Source organism: Eutrigla gurnardus (genome assembly GCF_963514095.1).
Source record: "Eutrigla gurnardus genome assembly, chromosome: 12".
NCBI lineage: Eukaryota > Metazoa > Chordata > Actinopteri > Perciformes > Triglidae > Eutrigla > Eutrigla gurnardus.
In genome coordinates this window covers 20,068,016-20,090,846 of record NC_139926.1, presented here as the reverse complement: position 1 = coordinate 20,090,846, position 22,831 = coordinate 20,068,016, and the positions used below count along the sequence as shown (strand labels likewise).

Here is a 22,831-nt window from a genome sequence, read left to right as displayed (position 1 = left end):
AACTCCACAAACTATGTCAGCAAATACCTCACAGCAAGTTTTATTTATACATCCAAAAACAAAAAAATCAAATTTCTCACACTATATACAGATATTACATACAGTGTTTGTACACATATTACATCATTTGTACACAAGAAAAATATACATAAAAATGTAAACCTTTGTATACAAAAAATACCTTAGACAAATTAAACAAGGACCAATAACAAAAGGTGACTAGATTAGCTCATCCTATCTTTAAAAACAGTAATACAGTACATTCAATGAGTATAGGAATTTGTCAGCCATCTCTGAATTCAAGCAGTTAAATGTGCCTACAGTACGAGCCCTGTTAATTTTGTTCTACGTGGGTTTTCGGGGGTAAACTGGTGCAGTGACTAATCTCATGCTATGTGGTTACAGCAGTAATGTCTTGCAAACATTTCCGTCCAGCTTCTTTTTTGTATTTTCAGGGGCCGTGTTTATGACTATTAGTTACCGTGACTGAGAAGCCCAGCCGTCTCTGGTGGAGCTACAGGTTTACACTTCATTATGTGTTTTCTCTTTGGAAGGGAGAGACAGAACTGGGCCTTCTCACAGCTGGAAATGGGGCGGGGTGCAGGCTCAGAGCTGGTAATGATGGCAGCTGTTCATTTAATGAGCGTCCAAGCGAAAAAGAAATTAAATAATAATAATAAAAGGCAAGACAGATACTGGACAAGTGAAACACCACCGGCCTCATCCACTCCTGTGCAAATCTGTGTTGAAAAACGACATACTGTAACGTTGACCTGTTTTTCTCCACAAAATAAAATTAAAATGGTGATGCATATATTCCTATGTTTCATACGACCAAGAATCAAGCCAATGACCATAATCTAATAATATAATTCTCTCACACAAACGGTTGCCGCCCCATGCAAATCTCAAGCCATCTCCCTGGAATTTTAATAGCCATCAAAAAAAAAAAAAAAATTACTCTCCATCAGAATATTTTAAAAAGGAAATGACGGCGTACAAACATTGATCCCTCCAACTTCCAACCATTTTGATAGCCATTAAAAACGAGACTCATTCTACGAGACACAGGTTCCACTGAACACATCGCAAATAACTCTTTCAATCCACCGCTACTCAATAATTCACCAACAAACCCCAAGATAGAGACTTGCTACTCTATATACCTAATACTCAACAATGTCCGACAATATAATATCTATCAGAAGCCGTGGTTGTACTGCTGAAGGAGTCTGTAACAGGGGAGGAGCTTTTGGGAAGCTCTCAATTTCTATAATTAAAACGAGAGCCCCATTGCATCATTTAGCTTAAAAATCACTTTATATGCGAGTTTTAGAGTAAAACGGACACTGCTCAACACACCAGTTTAAATCACCACCTAAGCCCTCTCTGGGTATTCTGGGTATTGATGTTTTATCGTGGGTTTCCTTGGTGTCCTGACGCTGAGTTTGCCTGAAACGTAAGTCACTAATAACCATTGTATATGTGGACCAGAGAGCACCTTAGAGAGTAGACACTTAAAAGTCCCTGGTTTACGTCGTCATTTATCTACCGTTAACACTGAAAGTCATTTATTAGCCTTAAAGAAGAAATTCAAGGCGGCTGACCTGATCACTGATCTCTGTCGGCTCTAGTTCTGAGTGACATGGTTCTGCTGTAAAATAAAGTTTACAACAGTTATAGAGGCCAAAATATATTCCTGATCCAGCCTGGATTCACAAGTGAAGCTACATGTGATGAGACCAATAAAATACCTTACAATGCTAGAGTTATGTTAATGTGTTTATTGCTTTAAGAAACTATATTTACCTTCAAGTGTCTACTAGGCCACTCAGAGTCCCACAACCAATGGTGAGGTCGGAGATTTTGACGTCTGAGCAAACGAATAAATGAGCACATATACAGTATACACAATATAAAAACAGCTGTTTAAAAGTATTTTGGTAAATTCATACTATGAAATCTGACTCAATAAGATTGTATATCATGATAACAGTTAAATAGCTTGAAACATAATGGGTCACAAATATCACAACCTGTACTCTTTGTTTTTCCAGAGGGTGACAGAAGCAGTGTATGAAACAGGTGGAAATGCGATGGTTATCTCAGCAAGGCAGGGTACAGTTGATCATTTGAAGACAGGACTTTAACTGGTAAAGCAAAAAAAAAATAAAAAAAATAAAAACGACCACTGATTGAGGCTTCTACGTCAATGAATTCTGAGCACTGTGACAGATAATCTCTGGTAAGGTCCTTCTGCCAATTTTCACCCGTTTATTTCATCGCAAAATCTGACTGTTACCCCCTGCTGACAAAACCACAAGGCATCGAACGAGTGGACTCGCACTGACTTAAAATCCAAGAGGCCGCCCGGCTACAGAGTAAAACAACTCAAATAGAAAATATCGAGGAAAATCTGAGGTTGTGCAAATTCATTATCAAATAGTGCACGGTTACCACATTGCACACATGTAGCAGATGAAGAGGGGTGGTCAATCAGGAGCCAGGCGACTGGATTTTTTTAGCGACTGCGAGTCCACAGACCATCGTGCAGCCGCTGCAGGCCCGACTGCTCTCATTTACTTTGCGTGAAGGGTGGCGTGGCGCTGTTGGCACTTGCAGCGGTGGCACTAACTATAGAAAAGCCGGCGGGGGGCGCCGTGGAGCTGTGGCTGGGCTGCACGTCTTTCGGGATGCCACTGTGGGAGGCCAATTGATGGCCAAAGGCCGCGCTGAACTGTGGGAGCTGTTGCTTGGGCTGCGTGGAGGTCAGAAGATCGTGTGAAGAGGATGAAGGGGCAGGGGACGTTGTTAAACCTGTCAAGCCGCTCTGGGGCATCGCTGAGAGCGCAGCCATTGGCTGCAGCGTCACAGAGTGGGTAGTGGCCGGGGGTGTGGACAGGGAGGTGGATATGAGATGACTCTCTGATCCTATGAGATTGCCAAACTGTGTGGGGTCTGTGATGGGGAGAGGGAGATTGTTCCATGATGCGCGTGGGGGTCCTGGTACCCCACTGAGAGGGACTTCCAGCAGTAGGGGGGTGTCTGTCTGGAAGGAGTTGGCATGGGGAGAAGATATGTGGTCACTATACGGGGATGGCACGTGCTCACTGCTGTAGTGGCTGCCTTGGGGAGATGATGCGGGTGCATCCGACTTGGTCAGGACGTGGGATGTGTGTGTCCGGGCAAACGTTCGCACCGTTAGGGAGGTCTGGGTGAGCAGGGAGGCGGCGGAGGGGGCTACTGTAGAAGCAGATGAGGTCAGGTTGGAGCACGACGTCTGGGGCTGGTTAGCGGGCTGAGATGGCGGTGAGGGGGGGAAGTGACCCCCAGTGGACTGCAATAGATTGTCCTCCAGCTCGAGGCTGGTGAAGTTCTCCGTCGGGATGCGGCTGTTGAGCAGGTCCCCCATTCCCCCCGGCTGGACCGGACCAGGGAACACGGTCATGGCCCGGTGGTCCACTGCTTCAGATGGGGCCAGGTCTCCCATAGAGGTCAGGCACACCAAAGAGTCTGGGTAGGACCCCATAGCCTGCAGTGCACGCACCAGCTCCTCAGCCTCCTCTGTGGTGGGCAATAATTCCCCATTCTTACCTAACCACACACACACACACACACACACACACACATGCAACATGTATCAGTATAAAATCACACACTTTGTTAGCATACACGTGAAAAAAAAGGAGATGTATAACAACCTTCAAATAAGTCGAAGTCTTGCAGGTCATCAGGTAGTCTGGGTAACACATCGGAGAAATCCTCCTGGTTTAGCTCAAGGTCATTTGGAATGTCTGCCATTTCATTGGTGATGTCGTCGGGAAGCTCATCTGTACTCAGGTCTGGAGTTGAAGGGCTCCTGCAGCAGAGATGAGAAATGCTTAGTAAAGAAATAAAACCTGTTCTCTGTGCACTACGTTTTAAATCAACAGTGTAGCAGACCTGATGCTGGCCTGTGAGGGCATTGCTAGGCTTGTTGAAGGCATTCCCAGGTTCCCCTGTGGCAATGCTGGAGGGATGGGTTTCTGAGGCCTCCTGGGCCCTCTCCTCCTCTTCTTCTTGTGTTTTTTGGTGAGCGCCGGTGGTTTGGTCTTTTTACGTGGCTTTCGCTGCTGCTGCTGCTGGTGCTGCACTCGTCTGTTGCCATCCCCTCGCAGGAAGTTATCCTGTGCGTTATGTAAGAAAGAGCATTGAGTCATCATAACTTCAGCCCATACGTATCAAACGGAGCAGTGACTATTTATGAAGAGAACATTAAAAGGAGGAGTTCTGTCTCGTGGAGTTGGATGAGAAGAAAAAGCATTTTTCCCAAAATGTTTCAAATTGCCCTTTTGAATATTGAACTCACCATTTTTTTGGCATGCTCTTCACAGAGTGGTGTCTGGTGGGTGATGTCAAACACAGGGATGGAGCACTGCTGACCATCTGCAAATTTGGCTGTGCAACTCGCAAAGAGCTGCTGGGAACGATTCAGCAGAATGTCTACAGAGTACGGTAAAGGAAATAACAGGACACAGATCACGTGATCCATCACAAAGGGATGTTTTCGATTAGAAAACAGATATGCTTCTGCACTTGTCGTGACCGGCTGTACAATCGGTGCCGTGGTGGAAAGGATACGCTGAAAGCAGTGTCGAGTGAAGGGCAGAGCCCTGTTGTTGCAGGCCTGGCCCTTTGTGCTGCCCGTGCAGGTCCTCGTATCTGTGTTCTGCTGCCTTGCTGGAGCCGCACTGTAGAGACATGCAGACCCATAACTGAGTGAGGAGTGGCAACGCTGCACATCTGTTATGTTTTATACGTTTCAAATCAGGCGATTTAAGGTTGCAAGAGGCCAACAAGCCAGTCGCAAAAGCAGCACACTCTGCTGGTCGCACTGACACAGAACACAGACGGGTGATGGAAGTTGGTGAATAATTCACGTTTGTTCTGAGAGATGAACAAAACGGCAATATGACATTTGTGAGAATACCTTGAGGAGTTTCGAGAGGCACCACGTAACTCCTGGATCAGCTGTCCAGCACAGTCGGGGTTGTTGCTGGCAGCGTGCAGCAAGGCTTTGCGGAAGGCATAGCGGTATCTCTTTTGGCGGATACTCGCCCTCTCCTGCCTGCACATGTGCTTGTATTTCTCCTGGAGGTACGAGCAAAGCCTAAGTAGCCTCGTTCTCCGCGAGGAACCGCTGTCTTCTTCCAACCTATTTAGAAAACAATTATTAACAATAATGCTAGAAGCGTCAGGTCAAAACTTATACTGTGGGGTTAAGTAATATGATACCGACCCATACTGTGGTCTCCAAGAGCTCTGGAAACGAACAAATGTCTCCTCTTCGTCATCATCTTCATCGTCATCATCGTCCGCACTGTCTTCTGACCAGTCCAATCCTGGAAGAGAACTTGTTAGCCTCGACTCTCAATTGCTATCCTATATCCAAACTATCTTACACAGTCCCTTAAAAACCGCATATGAATGTAAAAGTAAAGCAAGGCAACACTGAGTGGTAAATGCAAATTAAGCACCTAGGTGGGGAAAGAGGTCTCCATGCTCCTGGTGTGTCTTGGCACAGAGCTGCACCAGATGTTGCAACCTGGCCAAGCAGCTGGCAGAAGGGGAAAAGGCAGCGGGATGCATGACAACCATGTGCCGCTGATTGTTACTGCCACTGTCCTTGCAACTGACAGGCAAGTGAGAAGCAGTGAAAGGCATTTTCCTGCTGAGTGATGGCCCAGATGGTTGCACTGGACTGGGTGCTGCATTAGCGGGCATCCCTGGAGGCAGAAAGTTGACCGTCTGAGGTGGTGGTGGATTGCATAATAAACCCTGCTGCTGTCCTGGGAAGATGAAGGAAGTCACGCTGGAGTGCTGGGGCGGCTGGAGGAGACCTGACTGCTGCCGTGGGAGATGAGTGTTGAGCGGCGAGGAAGCGTGCACACGGGGCGCAGGGGCGGGACTAAAGTGCTCAGGGGGTGACTGGAAGAGGTCCGTGTCATGGCAGAGTTTCTGGTTGAGCACCAGCCGACTCTGTAGTTTCTTCTTGATGGCGCTGCCCTTCCGAAGAGTACTCACGTCCTCCCCGTCTGTGTCATCCTCATAAAAGGCAAAAGGGTCCAGGAGCTCCCCATCAGGGAGGGGTAACAGGCGCGTACAGGGAGGTGATGGCGGAAGTTCATCTAGACCATTGGGAGCTTTCAGAGCTAGAGAGGGCACAGTTATGTTGAGAGCCACTGACTCCAGGTGAGCCCGTGAGCGCATTTCCTCCAGAGCGTCATGTTTCTTTTTCCGTTCCTTCTTGGGGATAAAACCCAGAACCTGCAAGTGGCTGTTACAGTATCTGGAAAACAAGAACACATCCTCAGCAAACAGTGTACAGCACAATGTTTTTTTTTACCACAGCATAGTGGAGTATAAGGCTGAAAAAAAAAGATCTAACTGATTATTTTTGACTGATGCTTCAATATAATTTAAATTAATTGTGCGACCCTGGTGAAATATGTTACACATGCACACAAAATGACACACCTGCGGTCCTCCGATTTGGGGATGGGGTTGGTACATCGCTGGCTGTTGTACTTTGCCACATATTCACATTGCTTGAACGGGGCTGTCTTATCCTCCAGAACGTGCCGGATGCAGAAAGCATAGCCATTTAGTCGGCGCTGCTTGCAGAGCTTCGGGCTGTATGAGCACAACGGCTTATTGTCCACCTCTGAGAAGTGTATGTGTTTGCCTTCATACATCACGTGACTCTTGTTCTTGACAACATCAGCTGATGGGATAAAGTGAGGGGAAACCAAGAATTATAATCACTAACAATTCACACTGAGGAGGAAGCTATGCATGAACATGGAGGGTCAAGGGCAGAGAAAGAGTCACCTTAACGGCAGTTTACCCAGCTCTAAGCCCTAATTTATTATTTATATGTATTGATAATAAACATTCAGGAGGCCCACACAATTATACAAAATATTTGGCTGTCATGCTTGAAATGCTCAAAAAATGAAATACCATAAGGCTGATTTCGTAGCTGTTTGTTGATTGAATTACTATTATAGTATACTGTAAATAATAAATACTGCAATGCCATTTGAATACTTTGTAATTGATTCCTTTGACATCTTATTTTCAGTGTCAGAATATCTCGTTGAGAAAACGGGTGGTTAACCGAATAGATAATTGTGTCCAACAGTCAAGTTCAAGCTGCCACTTAGAAGATAATATGATGGTAGTAAAATAGTATATTACATGACAGCTGCAGGACAAAGTTAAAAGCTAGGAAACAAACAGTCACCAGCCAGCGGTAGGCATATATACAAAACTATCTGAGCACTTAAATAACTCAATCAAAAAGTCGCCTTTTCGGATTAATCTGAATACAGGGTCGCTTTTTTATCTCACGCTTCATAATAAACAGGATGCTACGGGTTTATCATTATATACTGGAGCGCGTCTGGGAGCGTTAGCTGTCCAGTTACGGTAGTAGCTTAGCTGGTAAATTTAAACAGATGTGTGTGTTTTCAAGTTTGTTCTGAAAGAGCTACGCCCGATGTTGAACATATAAGGACACGTTGGTTAAATACCACTTATGTCAGCCTGGGTTCGCGTTAAAAAATACTTTAGATACGGAGAACCGGACAGTCAACAAACGGTGACAAGCATTAGCTAGCTTTAACTACCGTAATAGCCCGGGAGCTAGCTTGCCAACATTAGCTTGAACCCGATGGACAGATGTTACACTTTACACTATTAAATTGTAAACGTATTTAACGCGAACGTTTCATCTAACATGCCGTGCCCTAATCTGTAAAACACAGTATAATTTGCCCCCAAGCAGGAACACATCTTATCAACAAAGATCAAACAAGAAAATTCAAAATTGCTAGTTAGCTAACAAGCTAAAAACACAAATTAGTAGGCGGTAGCTAACCAGGAAACGGAAACATCAGCAAATGGCAACACTGTAAAAGGTCTATTATCGGTTTAGATCCATCAAGAAAAAAATCAAGCGTTATTATAAATGACAAGGAATAACGGTCTTCAGTCGTGGGATTTTTTTATGTGTATTTAAACAGACATTCATGCATAAATACGTCCAAACAAAGGGTCTACATACGAGGCTTAAGGCCTGTCCCCGAAGGCCTCCGTAAAAATGAGTATGAATTATAGCCACTATCATGACATAGATTCACATCAGCAGACTACAGGGTTTGAGACTGTCAACACCTCCCCATGTCTACTTAAGGTGCCGAGTCATAAGTTCAGATCACGGTTATGAAATAAATGAGACATTAACAAGAGGCCTATTAGCTTCGATAGCACAGCGGTGTCTAGTTGGAACACCAGACTGCGTGAAGCCTGTCCAAAACGGTACGCTCAGAAATCGAGACCGAGGCTGTGTGCGACTTCGCTTACCTTGAATTGGTATGGGCTGTGTAAGGTATTCGCTCCAGATAGACGGCCGAAATGTCTATTAGAATCAGCTAGGCTATACGTGCATCGATATTCGAGATAGGGTAACGGTGATCTTCATCGAGCTTGGTATATCTCGAAATAAGGATGCATTTAAATATAGGCTATCCAGAGCAAATTACAAGCAGTAGGCAGGCTGCTGAGGATTTTTGTTGGATCCACAGCAGACTCCTCACAGCACCACTACAGGCACTGCGAGGACATGACAACAATCCGCTCAACAACAACAACCTCTCCTACCATATTGGAAATTCAAGTTTGTTAAAAGCCCCTACATTGTAGAAGTGTGATGTGTAAGTCTTTATGGCAGAAATGACCGTTTCTGTGAATGGCAGTGGCGTTTACATTCCCCCCACAATTAAAATAGTGTGTAATCGTATTGACTGAGCAGTCCGGATAAGTGTCACAGCGTTAAAATCCACCTGGACCACGGCTAAGCGTCTTCCATGTGAATGAAATACTAGCACTGCTGCCCCTGTTCTCGCTCCGCTCTTCACTGATGATGGACCACGTGCCAGACAGATACAAGAGCTCCAGACTGCAAAAGTTGACTCCCATCACATCAAAACAACACAGATCCATGGCACTAGTAGATATTTTTTTATATATATACTTTTAACATTGTTTTTTAATAAGACCACAAACTTAAATAAGGGGGAGGGAGGGGTTGCAAATATTAATCAATTCTATAGAAAACGGGTTCATACACAAATAGCCACAAAATTGTAATATTATATACTACATATGCCTTTAAGAAAATATAATCTTAACACTTTTGATTTTGGTAATTTTACAAGACAAGATACTTAATTTACCTTGAAGCACAATTATTTTAAATTATAATTACACATACTAAAATGTTAATGTCCTAACAGGTGAACACATAAACACAGGGGTGCATCTTTGGAGATTTGGTAAGCCATAAGCTTACATATTCACTCTGCATGTAGCATAATATGCTTCTGCCGTATGTTTCATAATTTGTATTTTTAGATTATGAGGCACCTACTATCATAAATAGTGCAAATAAAAACAATTCTAGAAATGTGCAAATAGCGGAGTTGTGCGTATAATCTTTTTTTTTTTTTTTTTTTTTTTCCAAGGATTGGATGGCTGTCCGTTGTGCTTTAGCATATGGCTGGCTCGTCCACTGCTTGTGCTCCCTCTGTGACAGCTTTCACACACTTTGCCATCGTCTGGGAGGCTCTGCTTATTGGATCTGTGGGTAGAAGATGTTAATGACAAATAAAAAAAAACGTACGTACACTTTATCTACATATGCTCGCCAACATAATGATTCAAAACCATCGTGCATGCTCCAAGTGGCTTGTAACAACTGTAGAAGTAACAAAACCCTTTTTTTACTGGGAAGCACAGCAGTAAACACCACTTAATTATTGCTCAGCTTGGAGAACTGGATTTGGTTTGGAATGAAAACTACATTTAGACTAGGTTTTGTGAGACTAGCACTAGTGACCCACCTGTCATATAGAAGTCCTTCACAGTAAGCTGTGGAGGGACTAAAGGTCCAGTAAGGACAGCCTGTTTCACTGCCTGAGAGAGATAAGAGATATCATAATCATTACGGAGAAAAGTGTTAATAGATAAGAAAATAAACTGTCAACTGAATAAGCTGACATTTAAATGAAGCTTTATTGGTGACTCCTCTGTAATAAACCAAAAACATGCTGGAGGAATATAACAGCTGACCTTAGACAGATCGTTAGCCTGCGTAAAGTAGTTGGCCTCCTCAACTTCATCATATCGCACCAGGTTTGGTGAAACCTCTGCCATTCTATCACGCACTTCATCAAGGGTGTCATATGGCAGAGCCACTCCAGCAAGCTTGAAGAGGGACACAAAAAATACAAAACACTTAGTCTTATTTATTTTTATTCAATCTAAAATTATTATCTTTAAAAGAGTTCACCTCAGATATGGCTCTGATTATCCTCCAGTCCTCCCTAGCCATGCCTGGTGGAGTCACAGCCACTTTGGTCTGCTGGGCACGGCCCTCGGTGTTCACATAGGTGCTACATTTCTCAGTATATGCAGCTCCAGGAAGTACGATGTCAGCCATTGGTGCACCGACATCGCCATGGTGACCTGGGCAGTTATGGTACAGAGCATTTAAATTAAGCAAGAAAAAGTTTGTTTCCCAAATTTGATATTTTGATGATGGTGATGGAAAATACTGTCTAACTGTCTAACACGTTTGTCCGTTGTGCACTGCATGGAAGCACCTGAAGGTTTCTTTACTCAGGGTTTTTGCCTTTGTCACCTTTCTGTACATGCAAAAAAATTGTACGGCCTCTCCCATACCCCTTTACACCATGTATTAAAAAAGCATCTCAAATCTTGATTTAACCTTATTACAGTTATAGCTGGTAGTAATATCTGTGTTAATGTCTCCAGTGTCCACATTAATGCACGGGTCAGTTTTTTAATACCCGCACCCACCCATACCCGACCCATTGTAAGAGCCAATCCACACCGCCTTTCAAAAATATGTCTTAATAATTAACCCCAATTTGACCCGACCCACAAACCGCCTACCTCCCATGTAGTTGTTGTATGTGGATTGAAAATGCAATTGTATTAACACTTGTGGTCAATTTGGTGTTTGGATGACAGACTCACAATCCATCCTCAATGTGTTTTGGTTGCATTTACAGCTATACTTTCAGTTGAAAGCACCATCTGATTGCAATCAAATCACCCAAAACACAATTTAATGCAAGATGTAAAGAGGGTTGCAGATTCCATACATTAATTCATGTAAATTAAAGAGTTCCTGCTGCTTTGCAGTAAAACAGCTAACCTTGATAAATTATGAAGCTATCCTTCGGGAGGTCTTGACGAGTAATGCAGCCAGCATCGGCTCCTAGTAGGAAGAGAACTTTGGGTGGGTTCCTTCTGATAGTCTCCACTCCTGGTTGGTACCCAAGATCAAGCGCAGCCACTTGACTGGCAACCCTGAAGACAAAGGAAAACAGCACACATATTACAGTAACTATCCTTCTCGAACACTCCCGTTTCCCACAAGCTTTCCCTCTAATTTCCCAAGACAATGACCTGTGAAGCACATTGAGAACCTTCCAGGTGTCCTCTGCACCACTGCTGACCCGAGCTTTCTGAGCAATGGTTGACACAGCGGCCATTATGGCAGCCCCATCCTCTCTCTGCAGGCAACTGCTTCCAACCACAACAACAGGACGCGTCGCTTTAGCCAAGACCTTCGAGAGGAGATAAAAGGCACAAAAATAGTAAGAGACATTCAAGTTAACTGATAATATTCATTACTGAGAGAGTTCAGAGTGTTACCTGGGAGAACGGGTGAGTTCCTGACGCAATCTCTTGAAGAACCTTGGCAGATTCCCCAAGATGGTCATATGTGTAACTTAGGTCCACTTCCTTTCCCAGAAGAGCCACTTGCAACTCATTGTGAAGCCAGCTGAATCAGAGATACCAAATTCATAATTAATATCATGCATTTTCAGATGTACTCGTTTGACATTAATCAACAACCGGAGATACTGTATTCACAGCATCTAATTGACCTTTTCCTGATTCGTGCATTGAAGAGTGGAGCTTCATAGCGAGGGTTTGTGCCAACCAGAAGCAGCAGGTCAGCTTCTTCAATGCCAGCGATCCCAGTGTTTAGAAGATAGTTTGAACGCAGGTCGGATCTAAAGAAGCCGAGGTAAAAACAGAAACTCAACATCAGGGCGAGTCCAACTGGCTGTGTCACCATCTTCACGTTCACTCTTTCTGTGTCCGTACCCAGCTCCAGCCATTGGGAACATCTCCTCAGTGCATAGGTTGTCACTATTCAGACGATTCAGCAAATCTTTGAGGGAAATTAGAGCCTCTGCATCCACCAAGCCTCCAACAATCGCAGCAACATCATTTCCCTCAACTCCTTGCAACTGTCAAACAAAACATATGTTACTTAGCCTAATTTGAATCAACAAGTTGTCAATTATCATACGCCGTCACAAGGGAATTTCATCATAAATTACATACAGCTCCAGCAACTCGAGTCAGCACATCTTCCCAGGTAGTGGGAACCAACTGCCCAGACTCATTTTTCACCATTGGCTGTGTAAGCCTCTGCCTTTTGAGTCCATCATACGCAAACCTGTTGGGACGGAAGCGTGGAAGAGTTTGCCATGATGCAAAAAACCTACATTAATCAACGTCTGTGAGGTAAAATCCATGTGATAAGAAAAGCACCTAGTTTTGTCTGAGATCCACTCCTCATTAATATCCTCGTTAAGACGGGGAAGGATTCTCATCACCTCACCCCCACGAGTGCTCACGACAATGTTACTACCTACAGCATCCAGAACATCAATGGATTCAGTCTTCCTGCAGAAAACAAAGGGGGTAAACAACATTAAAAACAAACCTTTGACCCTAAAAAGTTACTCAAAATGAAAAGCAGAATGTAAAAACCTGGTCTCCCAAGGGCGAGATGTAAATGCATATGGTTTAGAGGTCAGGGCCCCCACTGGGCATATGTCAATGACGTTCCCTGATAACTCCGACATGAACATCTTCTCCACATAGGTCCCAATTTGCAAGTCATTGCCTCTGCCAGTGGTACCCAGGTCCTCCACACCTGCAATCTCACTGGCAAAGCTGTAGGAACAACAGCATAAAAACTTCACTTATTTTTATACTAAATTTACACAGCAACTCAACTTACTCGAGCTATTGATGTGTGACTCACCGCACACAGCGAGTGCACTGGATGCAGCGAGTCATAATGGTTTTTATAAGAGGGCCTATGTTTTTGTCTTCCACAGCTCTTTTTCCCTCTGTGAAGCGGCTCCTGTCACTGCCAAACTGCATGGACTGGTCCTTCAAACAAAAGAGTGTTTAGGCACATTAGTCAATCTTGTATTCAAATAGAAATTGTGTCATACAAACACATTTATTGTATACTGTTGGTGATTATCTTTACCTGTAGATCACATTCTCCCCCCTGATCACAAATTGGACAATCTAATGGGTGGTTAGCTAGTAGAAACTCCATCACACCCTCTCTGTGTAAAAACAACAGATTGGAAATGAATATTACTTGAAGAAATGTCAACTTTGCCCTTGTTTTGCTAGGGAGAGATTTGTGTTATCATATCACCTCAGTTACAAATGGCCAACAGAGAACTGGGTATAATTACAGAGCAATATTAACTCAACAACAGCAATATGTGACATTATCAGAGAACCTTATGAGTTTGATCCTACCTGGCCTTTCTTGTTTTGTCAGAGTTGGTTAAAATGTTCCAGCCCTTCATGACTGGCATAGCGCATGCTGCCACTGGCTTCAAGATGAATGGGAAAAAAATACTGATTATTTTAAGTTATACAAGGCAAAGAAATACAGCAAGCTGACTACTAATATACAACACAAACATACAGCCATAAACATACCTTAGGGACCTTCTCTATCTCCACAAGACACATGCGACAGTTTCCAGCAACCGACAGGCGCTCATGGTAGCAGAAGCGAGGAATTTGCATTCCTACCTTCTCGCATGCCTGTGACAAAATCAGCGTTAATTCTGATAGTATGACTATATGCGAAGAAATAAGCTATCTATCTTATGTAATGGTATGGATGGACTTGGCGTGTTACCTGCAACACAGTGGTCCCTGGCTCCACCATGACAGGGTTCCCGTCCACGAACACCTCCAGGAGGTTACTGGCAGTTGCAGTTGCTGTTGCTGCGGTGCGTGCTTCAAACACAGACAGAAAAAGTTTTAAATTGTTTTCATGCAAGTCTTCCTTTTTTTCTTTTCAACCAATGACTGCTACTACTTCTTCAATTGCATGGTTTATGATCATCTACAGTATATCACATCATATTACATTGAAACCCTGATATTCCAAAGTAATAACAAATTATCAGAGGTGGGGTAGTATATATACTTTGTAGTATATATACACTTTGTTACTGTACTTAAGTAGAATTTAAGTACAGTATCAGATATCTGTACTTTCCTCTCCTTACATTTTCAAAATTTACTTTAGTTTTAATGCATTTGAGGGACATTTTATGCTGGATTATTTCTTTTCTTTCATCCAGTAGAAATGTCCTTCGTGTGGATACTTTTTACTTTATACTTTGAGTACATTTTTGTCCTTCAAAGGGATACTTTTTCTTGAGTAAAGAAGTTGAATCAGTACTTCTTAGTCTTTTTTAACACAAGTATATTTACTTCTACTTGGGTATATAATGTCTGTAACTCTGCAAATGATTGCCACTCACTAATTGGCTAAATTGAGCCAGCAACAGCCTGGCACCAGATGTGGTATCTGGCAAATCTGTAATCCTGCCTATAATCCATCAATGGAGCAAAGCGACACGGGTAACTGGTGCTTGCACACAACAAACAACATACGGACCGTTCTCCGGAAATAGATAGATAAATAAAGAAATCAATCACTCCAAATATATGTAGTTACCATTGTTAGCTGCGGCCGCACCTCCTTTGATAAGCGATGCTGGAAAAACCCTTCGTCTCACAACAGACAAACGCAACATGCTGCAAGAGAGGTAACATCACATGTGAGATGTGGCTCTTCTGGTTGACAAGCGTTTCAAAAGATCGACTTTTCAAGACATTCAAATGTGCTGCTGCGTGATTTTAACCCCGGAGAAACCGTGAAGAATCGACGCGACTAGCAAAACAAAAGCAGAAGTACTAGCTAACGTTAGCTGACGCAGGAGGTGATGGGGCTGTCAGTAAGAGCAGCTAAAGGATGCGACGTATTTTATAGACATAAAAAGTGACAGCGTACTGACGAAAATGTCAAACTACCTGTAGACAACGTCAGACTGAACACATGATGGACCAAGCTAACGTTAGCACAGATCCACACGTTAGCTGACTGTATAAACGTTTGCACATTCTAAACGTTACGTCACTGACGTGCATCAACTGCCAGCGCGTGAACTAGTATTTAAATGTTTGTGCCGTTAAACTCACAAGTGTATTATTACACTCCGCCTACGAAACAAGCTAACGTAACGTTCAACGTCAACCTGACTCCAGCCGGTTAACGCGTTTATCTTGATGACAAAGAGTCGTTTCTAACGCCCGTGCGCAAAAATAAAAACTGTTTTAGTGCTAATATTCCCCCAAACAATACGTTGATCTGCGGCTTACCTTGCCGGCGCTTGTCCTCGTGAGGCTGCTTTTGCGCACTGCCTTGTTATTCTGCTGCGTCACGGATTAAGTAATCCTGTATACCATAATCCAGGGCTACTTTTCTGTAAATACGGACTAATCTAGTGTCACAGATGTATTATTACACTAGCTATGACAACCGTAACGACGGGGCTTTCACCTCACTTTATCTAGTGAGTTATTATGGAGCTAAATCAGGGTCAAATGTTTTGTACTTGGAAAAAGTAAAATTTGAAACTGAAATTTCAAGTTTTGATCTTGAATTTTGAAAAATATATCAACATATTCAAAATCTTAGTTATCTAAGTTATCTAATGTGTTTTCTCAGCCTTTTTTAAATGAGCCACCTTCAACTCCACTTGAGTTGTCTACTAAATTGTCATCACCAGGGAAAGGCAACCTTCCAGTCGCAGTCAGGATGGCAGATTCACTGTTTCTTCAGTTTACTGTGTAGTCATCCTCACAAACGCCAGAGGGACATAAGAGGAAATGGCTGGTAAACAGATGGATGGGCTTTTTGTTTACTTGCTTAAAATTCCACCTGGAAATCTGTGAACATCGAAGCTTGCTTTTTCTTTTTTTTAAAGACAGACTCAATATAAATAAAGCATTCAAACAAAGTACAGCAGGCTTTCAGAAGAAGAATTATGCTATTTACTTGAAATATATTAGAATAAAACATTTATACATCTCTCAACTAGTATAAAAAGTTTACTTACATAACATGAATAGGTGACTAGCACACAGGAAACTGTATAAAAACATAATAATGATACACAACTCAGTAGCCTAATACATAAGAGTAATTTGATATGACTGCAACTAAAGATTACTTTCATAATGGATCAATCTGTGTGTTTTTCTATAATATAACAGACGGTGACATCTTCTCATTGCTTGTTTTGTCCAAAACCAAAAGATATTTTTTACTAAAATAAAAGACATACTTAACACATACATAATACATTCAAGCAGCAAATTCTCATATTTGAAAAGCTGGAACTGTTCGGGATAAAAACAATTAAATAGTTAATTGATTAGCTAAATACTTGCAGATTAATTTTCTGTTGATGGTTGACTAAAAAGCTGTTTCTGATTTTATTTTTTTAATTACCTCTTTCATTGCAAATCACTTGATTTATGCAAATGAAAACTAAAGGGAACGATCCTGACGAACATTACGCACAGCTCTGCTCAGCTTTTCCACTGAGAGTAATTACACATAAATGTCCAAAGGAAACAAAATGGAAATCTTAACAATACAGCTGGGGGGGTAATCCTCCGCAAAAGTAATAACCAGTCTCACTTTCTTTTCTGTTTTTCATAGACAACTACTAGAGTCTGAGGATGGTTGTAATCATAGAGTTGAGGACTCCACAGGCTCCTCTGGGACACTGTCCGGGTGAACGCCTGGCACAGACTCCATCTCAGTGGCAGAGATGGACTGGCTGAGCTCTCTCAGTGAACTCTTAGTAATGTCCAGGCATGCACGCTTCAGGATATGACGCACCTTTTTGCCCAGGAGCATATACAGGAGGGGGTTGATGCAGCTGTTGAAGAAGCCCAAGCTGGTGGCGAGAGGAAACCCAGCTTTCAGGATGTTGTGGAGGTATAACGAGGAATGTATGGACAACTCCATCAAGCTAAATGTGTGGAAAGGCGCCCAGCATAAAAAGAAGGCAAGAATTACAGCGGAAACAGTTCTGGAGAAGCTGGACAGCCGAACCATGCCCCCGGATTGATTCACCTTGACTGTCAGGAGTATACCCGTCACACATATGGCAGTGAAAGGCAACAGGAAGCCCACCGTGGTACGAATCACCACTATCATAATGTGTCTCATAGCGGCCGTGTGTCCGTCCTGCGTGTGGAAGTTGTTGAAGCACACCACCTTGTCGTGCAGGCGCATGGTGTCGCGGAAAATCAGCGCGGGGCAGCTTGTGGCGGCGGCCAGCATCCATATGCAGCCGCACACAATCCAGGCCCTCTCTTTGGTGCGATACCTCTGGGACCAGTTCAGGTGGACTAGGGAGACGTACCTGTCGATACTGAGCACGGTGAGGAAGAGCACGCTGGCGTACATGTTCATCACGGACACGAATGAGTTGAGCTTACACATGACCACGCCAAAGTCCCAGTGGAAGTCCCGCATGATGTAATCGATGTAGAAGGGCAAGAAAAGCACAAATACAAAGTCTGCCAAGGCCAGATTGAGCAGCCAAACACTGTTGACTGTCTTTTTGCTTTTGAACGCCGTCACCCAAATGACAGTTCCGTTTCCAATCAGACCGAGCACAAAGGAGATAATGTAGATGACCACGGAGATGATGTGCATTGTTTCCCTCTGCCGGTGGTCCACTTTGAGCTCCTCGAATTCACCGTACTCCAGGTAGTATTCATATGTATAGTTCCCATAGTCCTCGCCAGAGTCCACCATTGTAGCAGAGGATGTGACGTCTGTGGTGAAGCTATCTGTGGGAAGGAAAAGCTCATAATAACAGGAATTCCTTTTAAGAAGATCTGTAAACACAGTATGTCAAAACACTCCCGTGCATTATAATAACAAGACGACATGTGTTGTCACCTCACACTCTCTGTGATTATGCTGGGCTCTCACCCAGAAGGATCCAGTTGTCTTGTCCTGTTGAGCCTCCAGTTCCTGTGTTGAAGTTAGAAGCCTGGGTGTGTCCTGAGTAACCCTGGAACATAGTGTCAACAATGTGGATAGTGAGACGCATAGTGATCCGAAGACTCACAGTTTTTGTAAGTGAACATGGAAAAACTGGCAAATACAGTATTGTTAAACAACGCACACTTTTAATTTCATTGTTCATCTTTTTGAAGGTTATCACTCACCAAAAACAACTGGGTGAAAGGTTACATATTTTTCTCTTCCATATCACCAGTATTTCATCAAGGCCAAAATGGAGCCCACTTGAAATTTTACTCAAGCCAGATTTCAAATTTTCAGTGAATTTGTGGTCTGAGGTGAATTTTGAGTTACACATGATTTTTTTGTAGGCTTCATCGTATATTACACATCTATTCAGATGGAGCCTAATAATACACTTAAATAAAAGTTTAGGTAAACAGAACACCATAAAGAATATTAATTAAATATCAATGTAAAAGAGAACAACATTTTAAATAATCAGACTTTGCGTTGAATAAAGTACCATCAGACCAGACAGAAACCGGTGTCAAATCAGTTCAATCAACAAATAAATAACCTTTAAAAAGTATCTGCAGGTATTATATGTCATAAGTAAATAGTAAAGGTATTTGTACTACTGCTGAGACTGCAGACTCAATGGACAAAACGCTGGATGCAGATACATAGAAGTACAACCTGGACTATAAGAATGTATTTGCATAAAAAAAATGTGTTTCTATAACATATATATTCTGTTGAGAAGCAAATACCTCATAGTAAAAGTGCCACATACACACCGTTGCCATACTAATGGGATAAACAGGAATTGCTTCTCCGTTTTGAGGAAGAGAGCGCATCGCTTACCTCAAAGTGCAGCGCGACCCTTTATCGGTATGTGGATCCAAAACTACCGACGGGATCCCCGGATGAACGCGACTGCTAACTTTTTAGTCGTGTTTTGCTCTCTCTCTCTCTCTCTCTCTCTCTCTCTCTCTCTCTCTCTCTCTCTCTCTCTCTCTCTCTCTCCCTCTCCCTCTCTCTCTCTCTCGGGCACCGAGCAGCCGCCGGGACGTGCAGTGGGCGCGTCCGCGTCCGCTTGGCCGACGCGTCAAACGTGGACCACGGAATGAAGAGAATTGGTTGGTCGGTTATTGGTTCAGCCCGCAGCGAAGAATGCGCTCATTCACTGCGGCCGCTTTTCATAACAGCGGTGTGAACCCTCAGCGCCCCTCTCCTTCACCCACGGTGAACACACGGAAAAGTTTTTTTAGTTTTTTTTATTATTAATGTTAATGTAATGCACATTTTCTCCCCTAAAAAAATGCTCCAGAAATGGCTCCAGTCGGTGGGAAGGGCCAACCAACGGAAAGTGTATTTTAAAGCATGTCATCTGTCTTTAGCTTCTGCATTTTCCTTCCTCTTACAAGGCCTACATCTTGATTGGTGCTCATTGAAGGAGGAATACATTTGTGGCAGTTTGTGTTTGGATAGGCAGGATTATTTAACTGTATAAGAGATTCAAGGTTTTTATGGTCACATACAGAGTAGCAACGCTGAGCAATGAAATTCTGCAGTTCCCCTTCACACAGTGACGTAGAAAATATGATGAAAAATAATAAAAATGTATACTAAAAACTAACGGTATAAACATAACATACATAATTAAATACAACATACATAATTAAATACACAAAATAACTGAAAGAAGTTTGTGTCGGGAGGACTTTGCAAACACGTCTGCCACGCTGGGTGCCATTTTGTAAGAAATATAAAAGAAAATATTTAGAACAACTTAGTAAGTGTTATTTGAACCCTTTCTCCAAGCATTAGACTGATTCTGAAATAAATTGATTGTTTTTTTAATAAAGTATTTGAGGTTTAGTTACAGTGAAGTACTACTGCCTTTCCATAATGTTTTGGAGACTTGTAAGATGTTAAAAAGAAAAAAAGAATGGTCCAAATAGACAGGGTCACGCTCCAAATCAATCAACTCTAAAAAAAAAACCCATCCCCCGTGTTAAAAAGCCCAAGAACAGATAACCTGCATGACATCACCTGGGGTTATTTTTGTCAGACTCGCTAAAATTCCTCCAGGGTGGAAGCCAATTTCCACAGCTGCTGGGAAAAACGAGAGAAACTTTCAAAGTCAGTCAAAATAATAACTTGATATCTCAAAATAATGAATTAGTGTAGTGTGTCATTATTCTGACACTGACAGTGGTGGAATAATGGGCTCTGCGTAGCATTCCCATGAAGAGTTAGCTTTATGTTCATGTGATGGACTAACTAGTACATTAAATCACTGTGAAATTACTTTCAGCTGCTAAATCGCCAATTTATTTAGCAGTTAATTGTTGACTTTTTAACCAGCTGGCCTTTGTAGAAGATATGTTAGGCGTTATTTAATCAGTCAAATTGACTAGAAACAAAGCTTTTGCTGCACGGTGGTGTAGTGGGTAGCACTGTCGCCTCACAGCGAGAGGGTCCTGGGTTCGATTCCCGGGTCGGGTCCGGGTTCCTTCTGTGTGGAGTTTGCATGTTCTCCCCGTGTAAGCGTGGGTTCTCTCCGGGTTCTCCGGCTTCCTCCCACAGTCCAAAGACATGCAGGATGGGGATAGGTTCATTGATGACTCTAAATTGCCCGTAGGTGTGAATGTGAGCGTGAATGGTTGTTTGTCTCTACATGTCGGCCCTGTGATAGACTGGCGACCTGTCCAGGGTGTACCCTGCCTTTGCTCAATGACAGCTGGGATCGGCTCCAGCCCCCCCGTGACCCTGAATACAGGATAAGCGGTAGACAATTGTTGGATGGACAAAGTTTTCCTGACTGATGCAAGTTGCACTAACAAATATTCAGCCTTGAGGGGGGAGCTGTTACATCCTCCATCCCCCCTCCCTGCGCATCTGTTTGACATCGGCATAGCCTTAAGGCCTGATTATGCTTCCGCGTAGTGATCACGCAACGGCCACGCAACGGCCACGCAACGGCCACGCAGTTGCTTGGAGACCGTGATGGTTCTGCGTTGGGTTTACGTGTCGAAATGCAATTCAATGCCACACCGGGAAAGGGCGCTATGTTTTTTGTAAAGAATGACCGACCGACCGAGACTCTTGGCGTATATCGTCGTTAGCCTCATTATAGCCTATTTGTTTACTTTCCAGCTTTAAACATCCACAATTTTTCAGAACTTGGTGTTTTATTTCTTTGTGCAAAAGCGACAAGGTGCAAACAATAAAACGAGGTGAAAACAATAAAAGTAACCTATTAAAAGTTTAAATGGCGGTGTTTATGAGTGGAAACCGGATAGCGGTCTCCAGCGGATGTAGTTAGCGGACCAATCACAGCCAATGCCGCTGCGTTGGTGTTGCGTTGGTGTTGCGTCGCCGCGCATCAAGCCCCCTTGCGTTGTGTCGACGCGGAAGCATAACTCAGCCTTTACAATGAACCTACAAACCTTGTATATATACTCATTCATGGCCCACGTCACAGTCTTTCCTGCAGATATCCTGCTAATTCTGAACGATACAATACATACACGCTGTATGGAAACTAGCAACTCAGACCATAAACTCTACAATGTTTACAGAGATAATAAATCAAGTGAGAAATAATGTGATTTTCTCACAGACTTCCATGCAATCAACCAGAGGAGTCGCCCCCTGATGGCCAGCAGAGAGAATGCAAGTTTGGTTCCCGCCTGAAGTCAGTGCAGGTGAGACCCTGTGTACCCGTGGCACACACCATCATCTGTTAGCACCGTTAGCTGCTAGCCACTGGCTCAGCTTTCCCCGTGGTGAGAGCCTTGTGGAGGAAAGCCCTCCGTCATAGATTTATAATCTCTGAGTTTCTAATTTAGCACCTTTTTAAAGGAGCAACCACTTGAATTTAAATGATCCACAAATCCCAAATTTCATGTTACAATTACATGTTTGATTGCAGTACTTTTATATCATTGATCAAAAATCCAATATTTAAAGGGACAGATCATTTAATACCATGACATTGAAAGAAGTGGAGAAATCCTCATATCCCACCCCAACACATGAACCATTCAGTGGTTACATTTGGTTTAATTCATGTTTACCTTTGGTGTGATTTTTTCCTCTCATGTGTGTGATCACCATTAACACAATCAGTCATTTCCCGTTGTTTTTTGTTTTTCTCCCGGCTGATACCGTGTCTGTCTTTGAGGTCACCTGTACAGGATTTCTCGTGGTCCATGAGGGAGGAAGGACATGTTTGTGCGCTCTCCGAGGAGGAGCCTGCTGGTTGACTTCCAGTAGCTGCCTGGCCACCGCCTTCTTTCTGCTCCCCCTAAAAAATAATAAAAATGTATACTAAAAACTAACGGTATAAACATAACATACATAATTAAATACAACATACATAATTAAATACACAAAATAACTGAAAGAAGTTTGTGTCGGGAGGACTTTGCAAACACGTCTACCACGCTGGGTGCCATTTTGTACGAAATATAAAAGAAAATACTTAGAACAACTTAGTAAGTGTTA

The 22,831-nt window shown here is 43.0% G+C and overlaps 3 protein-coding genes and 1 long non-coding RNA gene across 6 annotated transcripts; 1 reads left to right on the top strand and 3 right to left on the bottom strand.

The window, feature by feature from the left end:
- Positions 1 to 20: 20 nt before the first annotated feature.
- On the bottom strand, positions 21 to 8,876 carry ino80da (INO80 complex subunit Da). Its single transcript, XM_084022821.1, has 10 exons — positions 8,407 to 8,876; positions 6,517 to 6,763; positions 5,517 to 6,328; positions 5,279 to 5,381; positions 4,970 to 5,194; positions 4,621 to 4,730; positions 4,349 to 4,482; positions 3,943 to 4,166; positions 3,702 to 3,859; positions 21 to 3,594 (listed from the first exon to the last, which is right to left on the bottom strand). The coding sequence occupies exons 2-10, from the start codon at positions 6,732 to 6,734 to the stop codon at positions 2,576 to 2,578; spliced, it is 3,003 nt and encodes a 1,000-aa protein (XP_083878947.1). The 5' UTR covers positions 6,735 to 6,763; positions 8,407 to 8,876; the 3' UTR covers positions 21 to 2,575.
- Positions 8,877 to 9,456: 580 nt separating this feature from the next.
- On the bottom strand, positions 9,457 to 15,083 carry LOC311021916 (NADH-ubiquinone oxidoreductase 75 kDa subunit, mitochondrial-like). Its single transcript, XM_084022822.1, has 18 exons — positions 14,939 to 15,083; positions 14,108 to 14,208; positions 13,903 to 14,010; positions 13,717 to 13,793; positions 13,433 to 13,514; positions 13,199 to 13,329; positions 12,922 to 13,107; positions 12,700 to 12,834; positions 12,490 to 12,604; positions 12,247 to 12,392; positions 12,024 to 12,152; positions 11,788 to 11,917; positions 11,539 to 11,699; positions 11,285 to 11,439; positions 10,394 to 10,569; positions 10,174 to 10,308; positions 9,945 to 10,017; positions 9,457 to 9,682 (listed from the first exon to the last, which is right to left on the bottom strand). Exons 1-18 carry the CDS (start codon positions 15,015 to 15,017, stop codon positions 9,591 to 9,593), a joined length of 2,211 nt encoding a protein of 736 aa, XP_083878948.1. The 5' UTR covers positions 15,018 to 15,083; the 3' UTR covers positions 9,457 to 9,590.
- A 1,244-nt stretch (positions 15,084 to 16,327) lies between these two features.
- Positions 16,328 to 19,306, bottom strand: cmklr2 (chemerin chemokine-like receptor 2). Of its 3 annotated transcripts, XM_084022824.1 has the most exons (3): positions 19,181 to 19,306; positions 18,281 to 18,362; positions 16,329 to 18,135 (listed from the first exon to the last, which is right to left on the bottom strand). In XM_084022824.1, the coding sequence occupies exon 3, from the start codon at positions 18,098 to 18,100 to the stop codon at positions 17,021 to 17,023; it is 1,080 nt and encodes a 359-aa protein (XP_083878950.1). In that variant the 5' UTR covers positions 18,101 to 18,135; positions 18,281 to 18,362; positions 19,181 to 19,306; the 3' UTR covers positions 16,329 to 17,020. The 3 variants fall into 3 exon arrangements, with proteins under 3 accessions (XP_083878949.1, XP_083878950.1, XP_083878951.1); XM_084022823.1 differs by lacking the exon at positions 19,181 to 19,306 and having other exon boundaries at positions 16,328 to 18,135; positions 18,281 to 18,643; XM_084022825.1 differs by lacking the exon at positions 19,181 to 19,306 and having other exon boundaries at positions 18,248 to 18,355.
- On the top strand, positions 18,267 to 22,566 carry LOC311021919. Its single transcript, XR_014598057.1, has 3 exons — positions 18,267 to 18,349; positions 19,167 to 19,561; positions 21,945 to 22,566. It is a non-coding gene; the product is annotated as an uncharacterized lncRNA (long non-coding RNA).
- The last annotated feature ends 265 nt before the right edge of the window (positions 22,567 to 22,831 follow it).

What these genes read in the sequence shown, in the direction of transcription:
- ino80da (XM_084022821.1), bottom strand. Translation starts at nt 6,734, where the DNA reads ATGTATGAAGGCAAACACATACACTTCTCAGAGGTGGACAATAAGCCG. An exon ending in AGACCTCTTTCCCCACCTAG is followed by an intron (nt 5,382 to 5,516) that starts GTGCTTAATTTG and finishes GTTCTCTTCCAG; the next exon opens with GATTGGACTGGTCAGAAGAC. An exon ending in AAGAGCATGCCAAAAAAATG is followed by an intron (nt 4,167 to 4,348) that starts GTGAGTTCAATA and finishes CATAACGCACAG; the next exon opens with GATAACTTCCTGCGAGGGGA.
- LOC311021916 (XM_084022822.1), bottom strand. Translation starts at nt 15,017, where the DNA reads ATGTTGCGTTTGTCTGTTGTGAGACGAAGGGTTTTTCCAGCATCGCTT. An exon ending in GGGGAGAATGTGATCTACAG is followed by an intron (nt 13,330 to 13,432) that starts GTAAAGATAATC and finishes TTTTGTTTGAAG; the next exon opens with GACCAGTCCATGCAGTTTGG. An exon ending in TGGATCTCAGACAAAACTAG is followed by an intron (nt 12,605 to 12,699) that starts GTGCTTTTCTTA and finishes CCGTCCCAACAG; the next exon opens with GTTTGCGTATGATGGACTCA.
- cmklr2 (XM_084022823.1), bottom strand. Translation starts at nt 18,497, where the DNA reads ATGAACAATGAAATTAAAAGTGTGCGTTGTTTAACAATACTGTATTTG. An exon ending in AGACAACTGGATCCTTCTGG is followed by an intron (nt 18,136 to 18,280) that starts GTGAGAGCCCAG and finishes TCCTTCCCACAG; the next exon opens with ATAGCTTCACCACAGACGTC.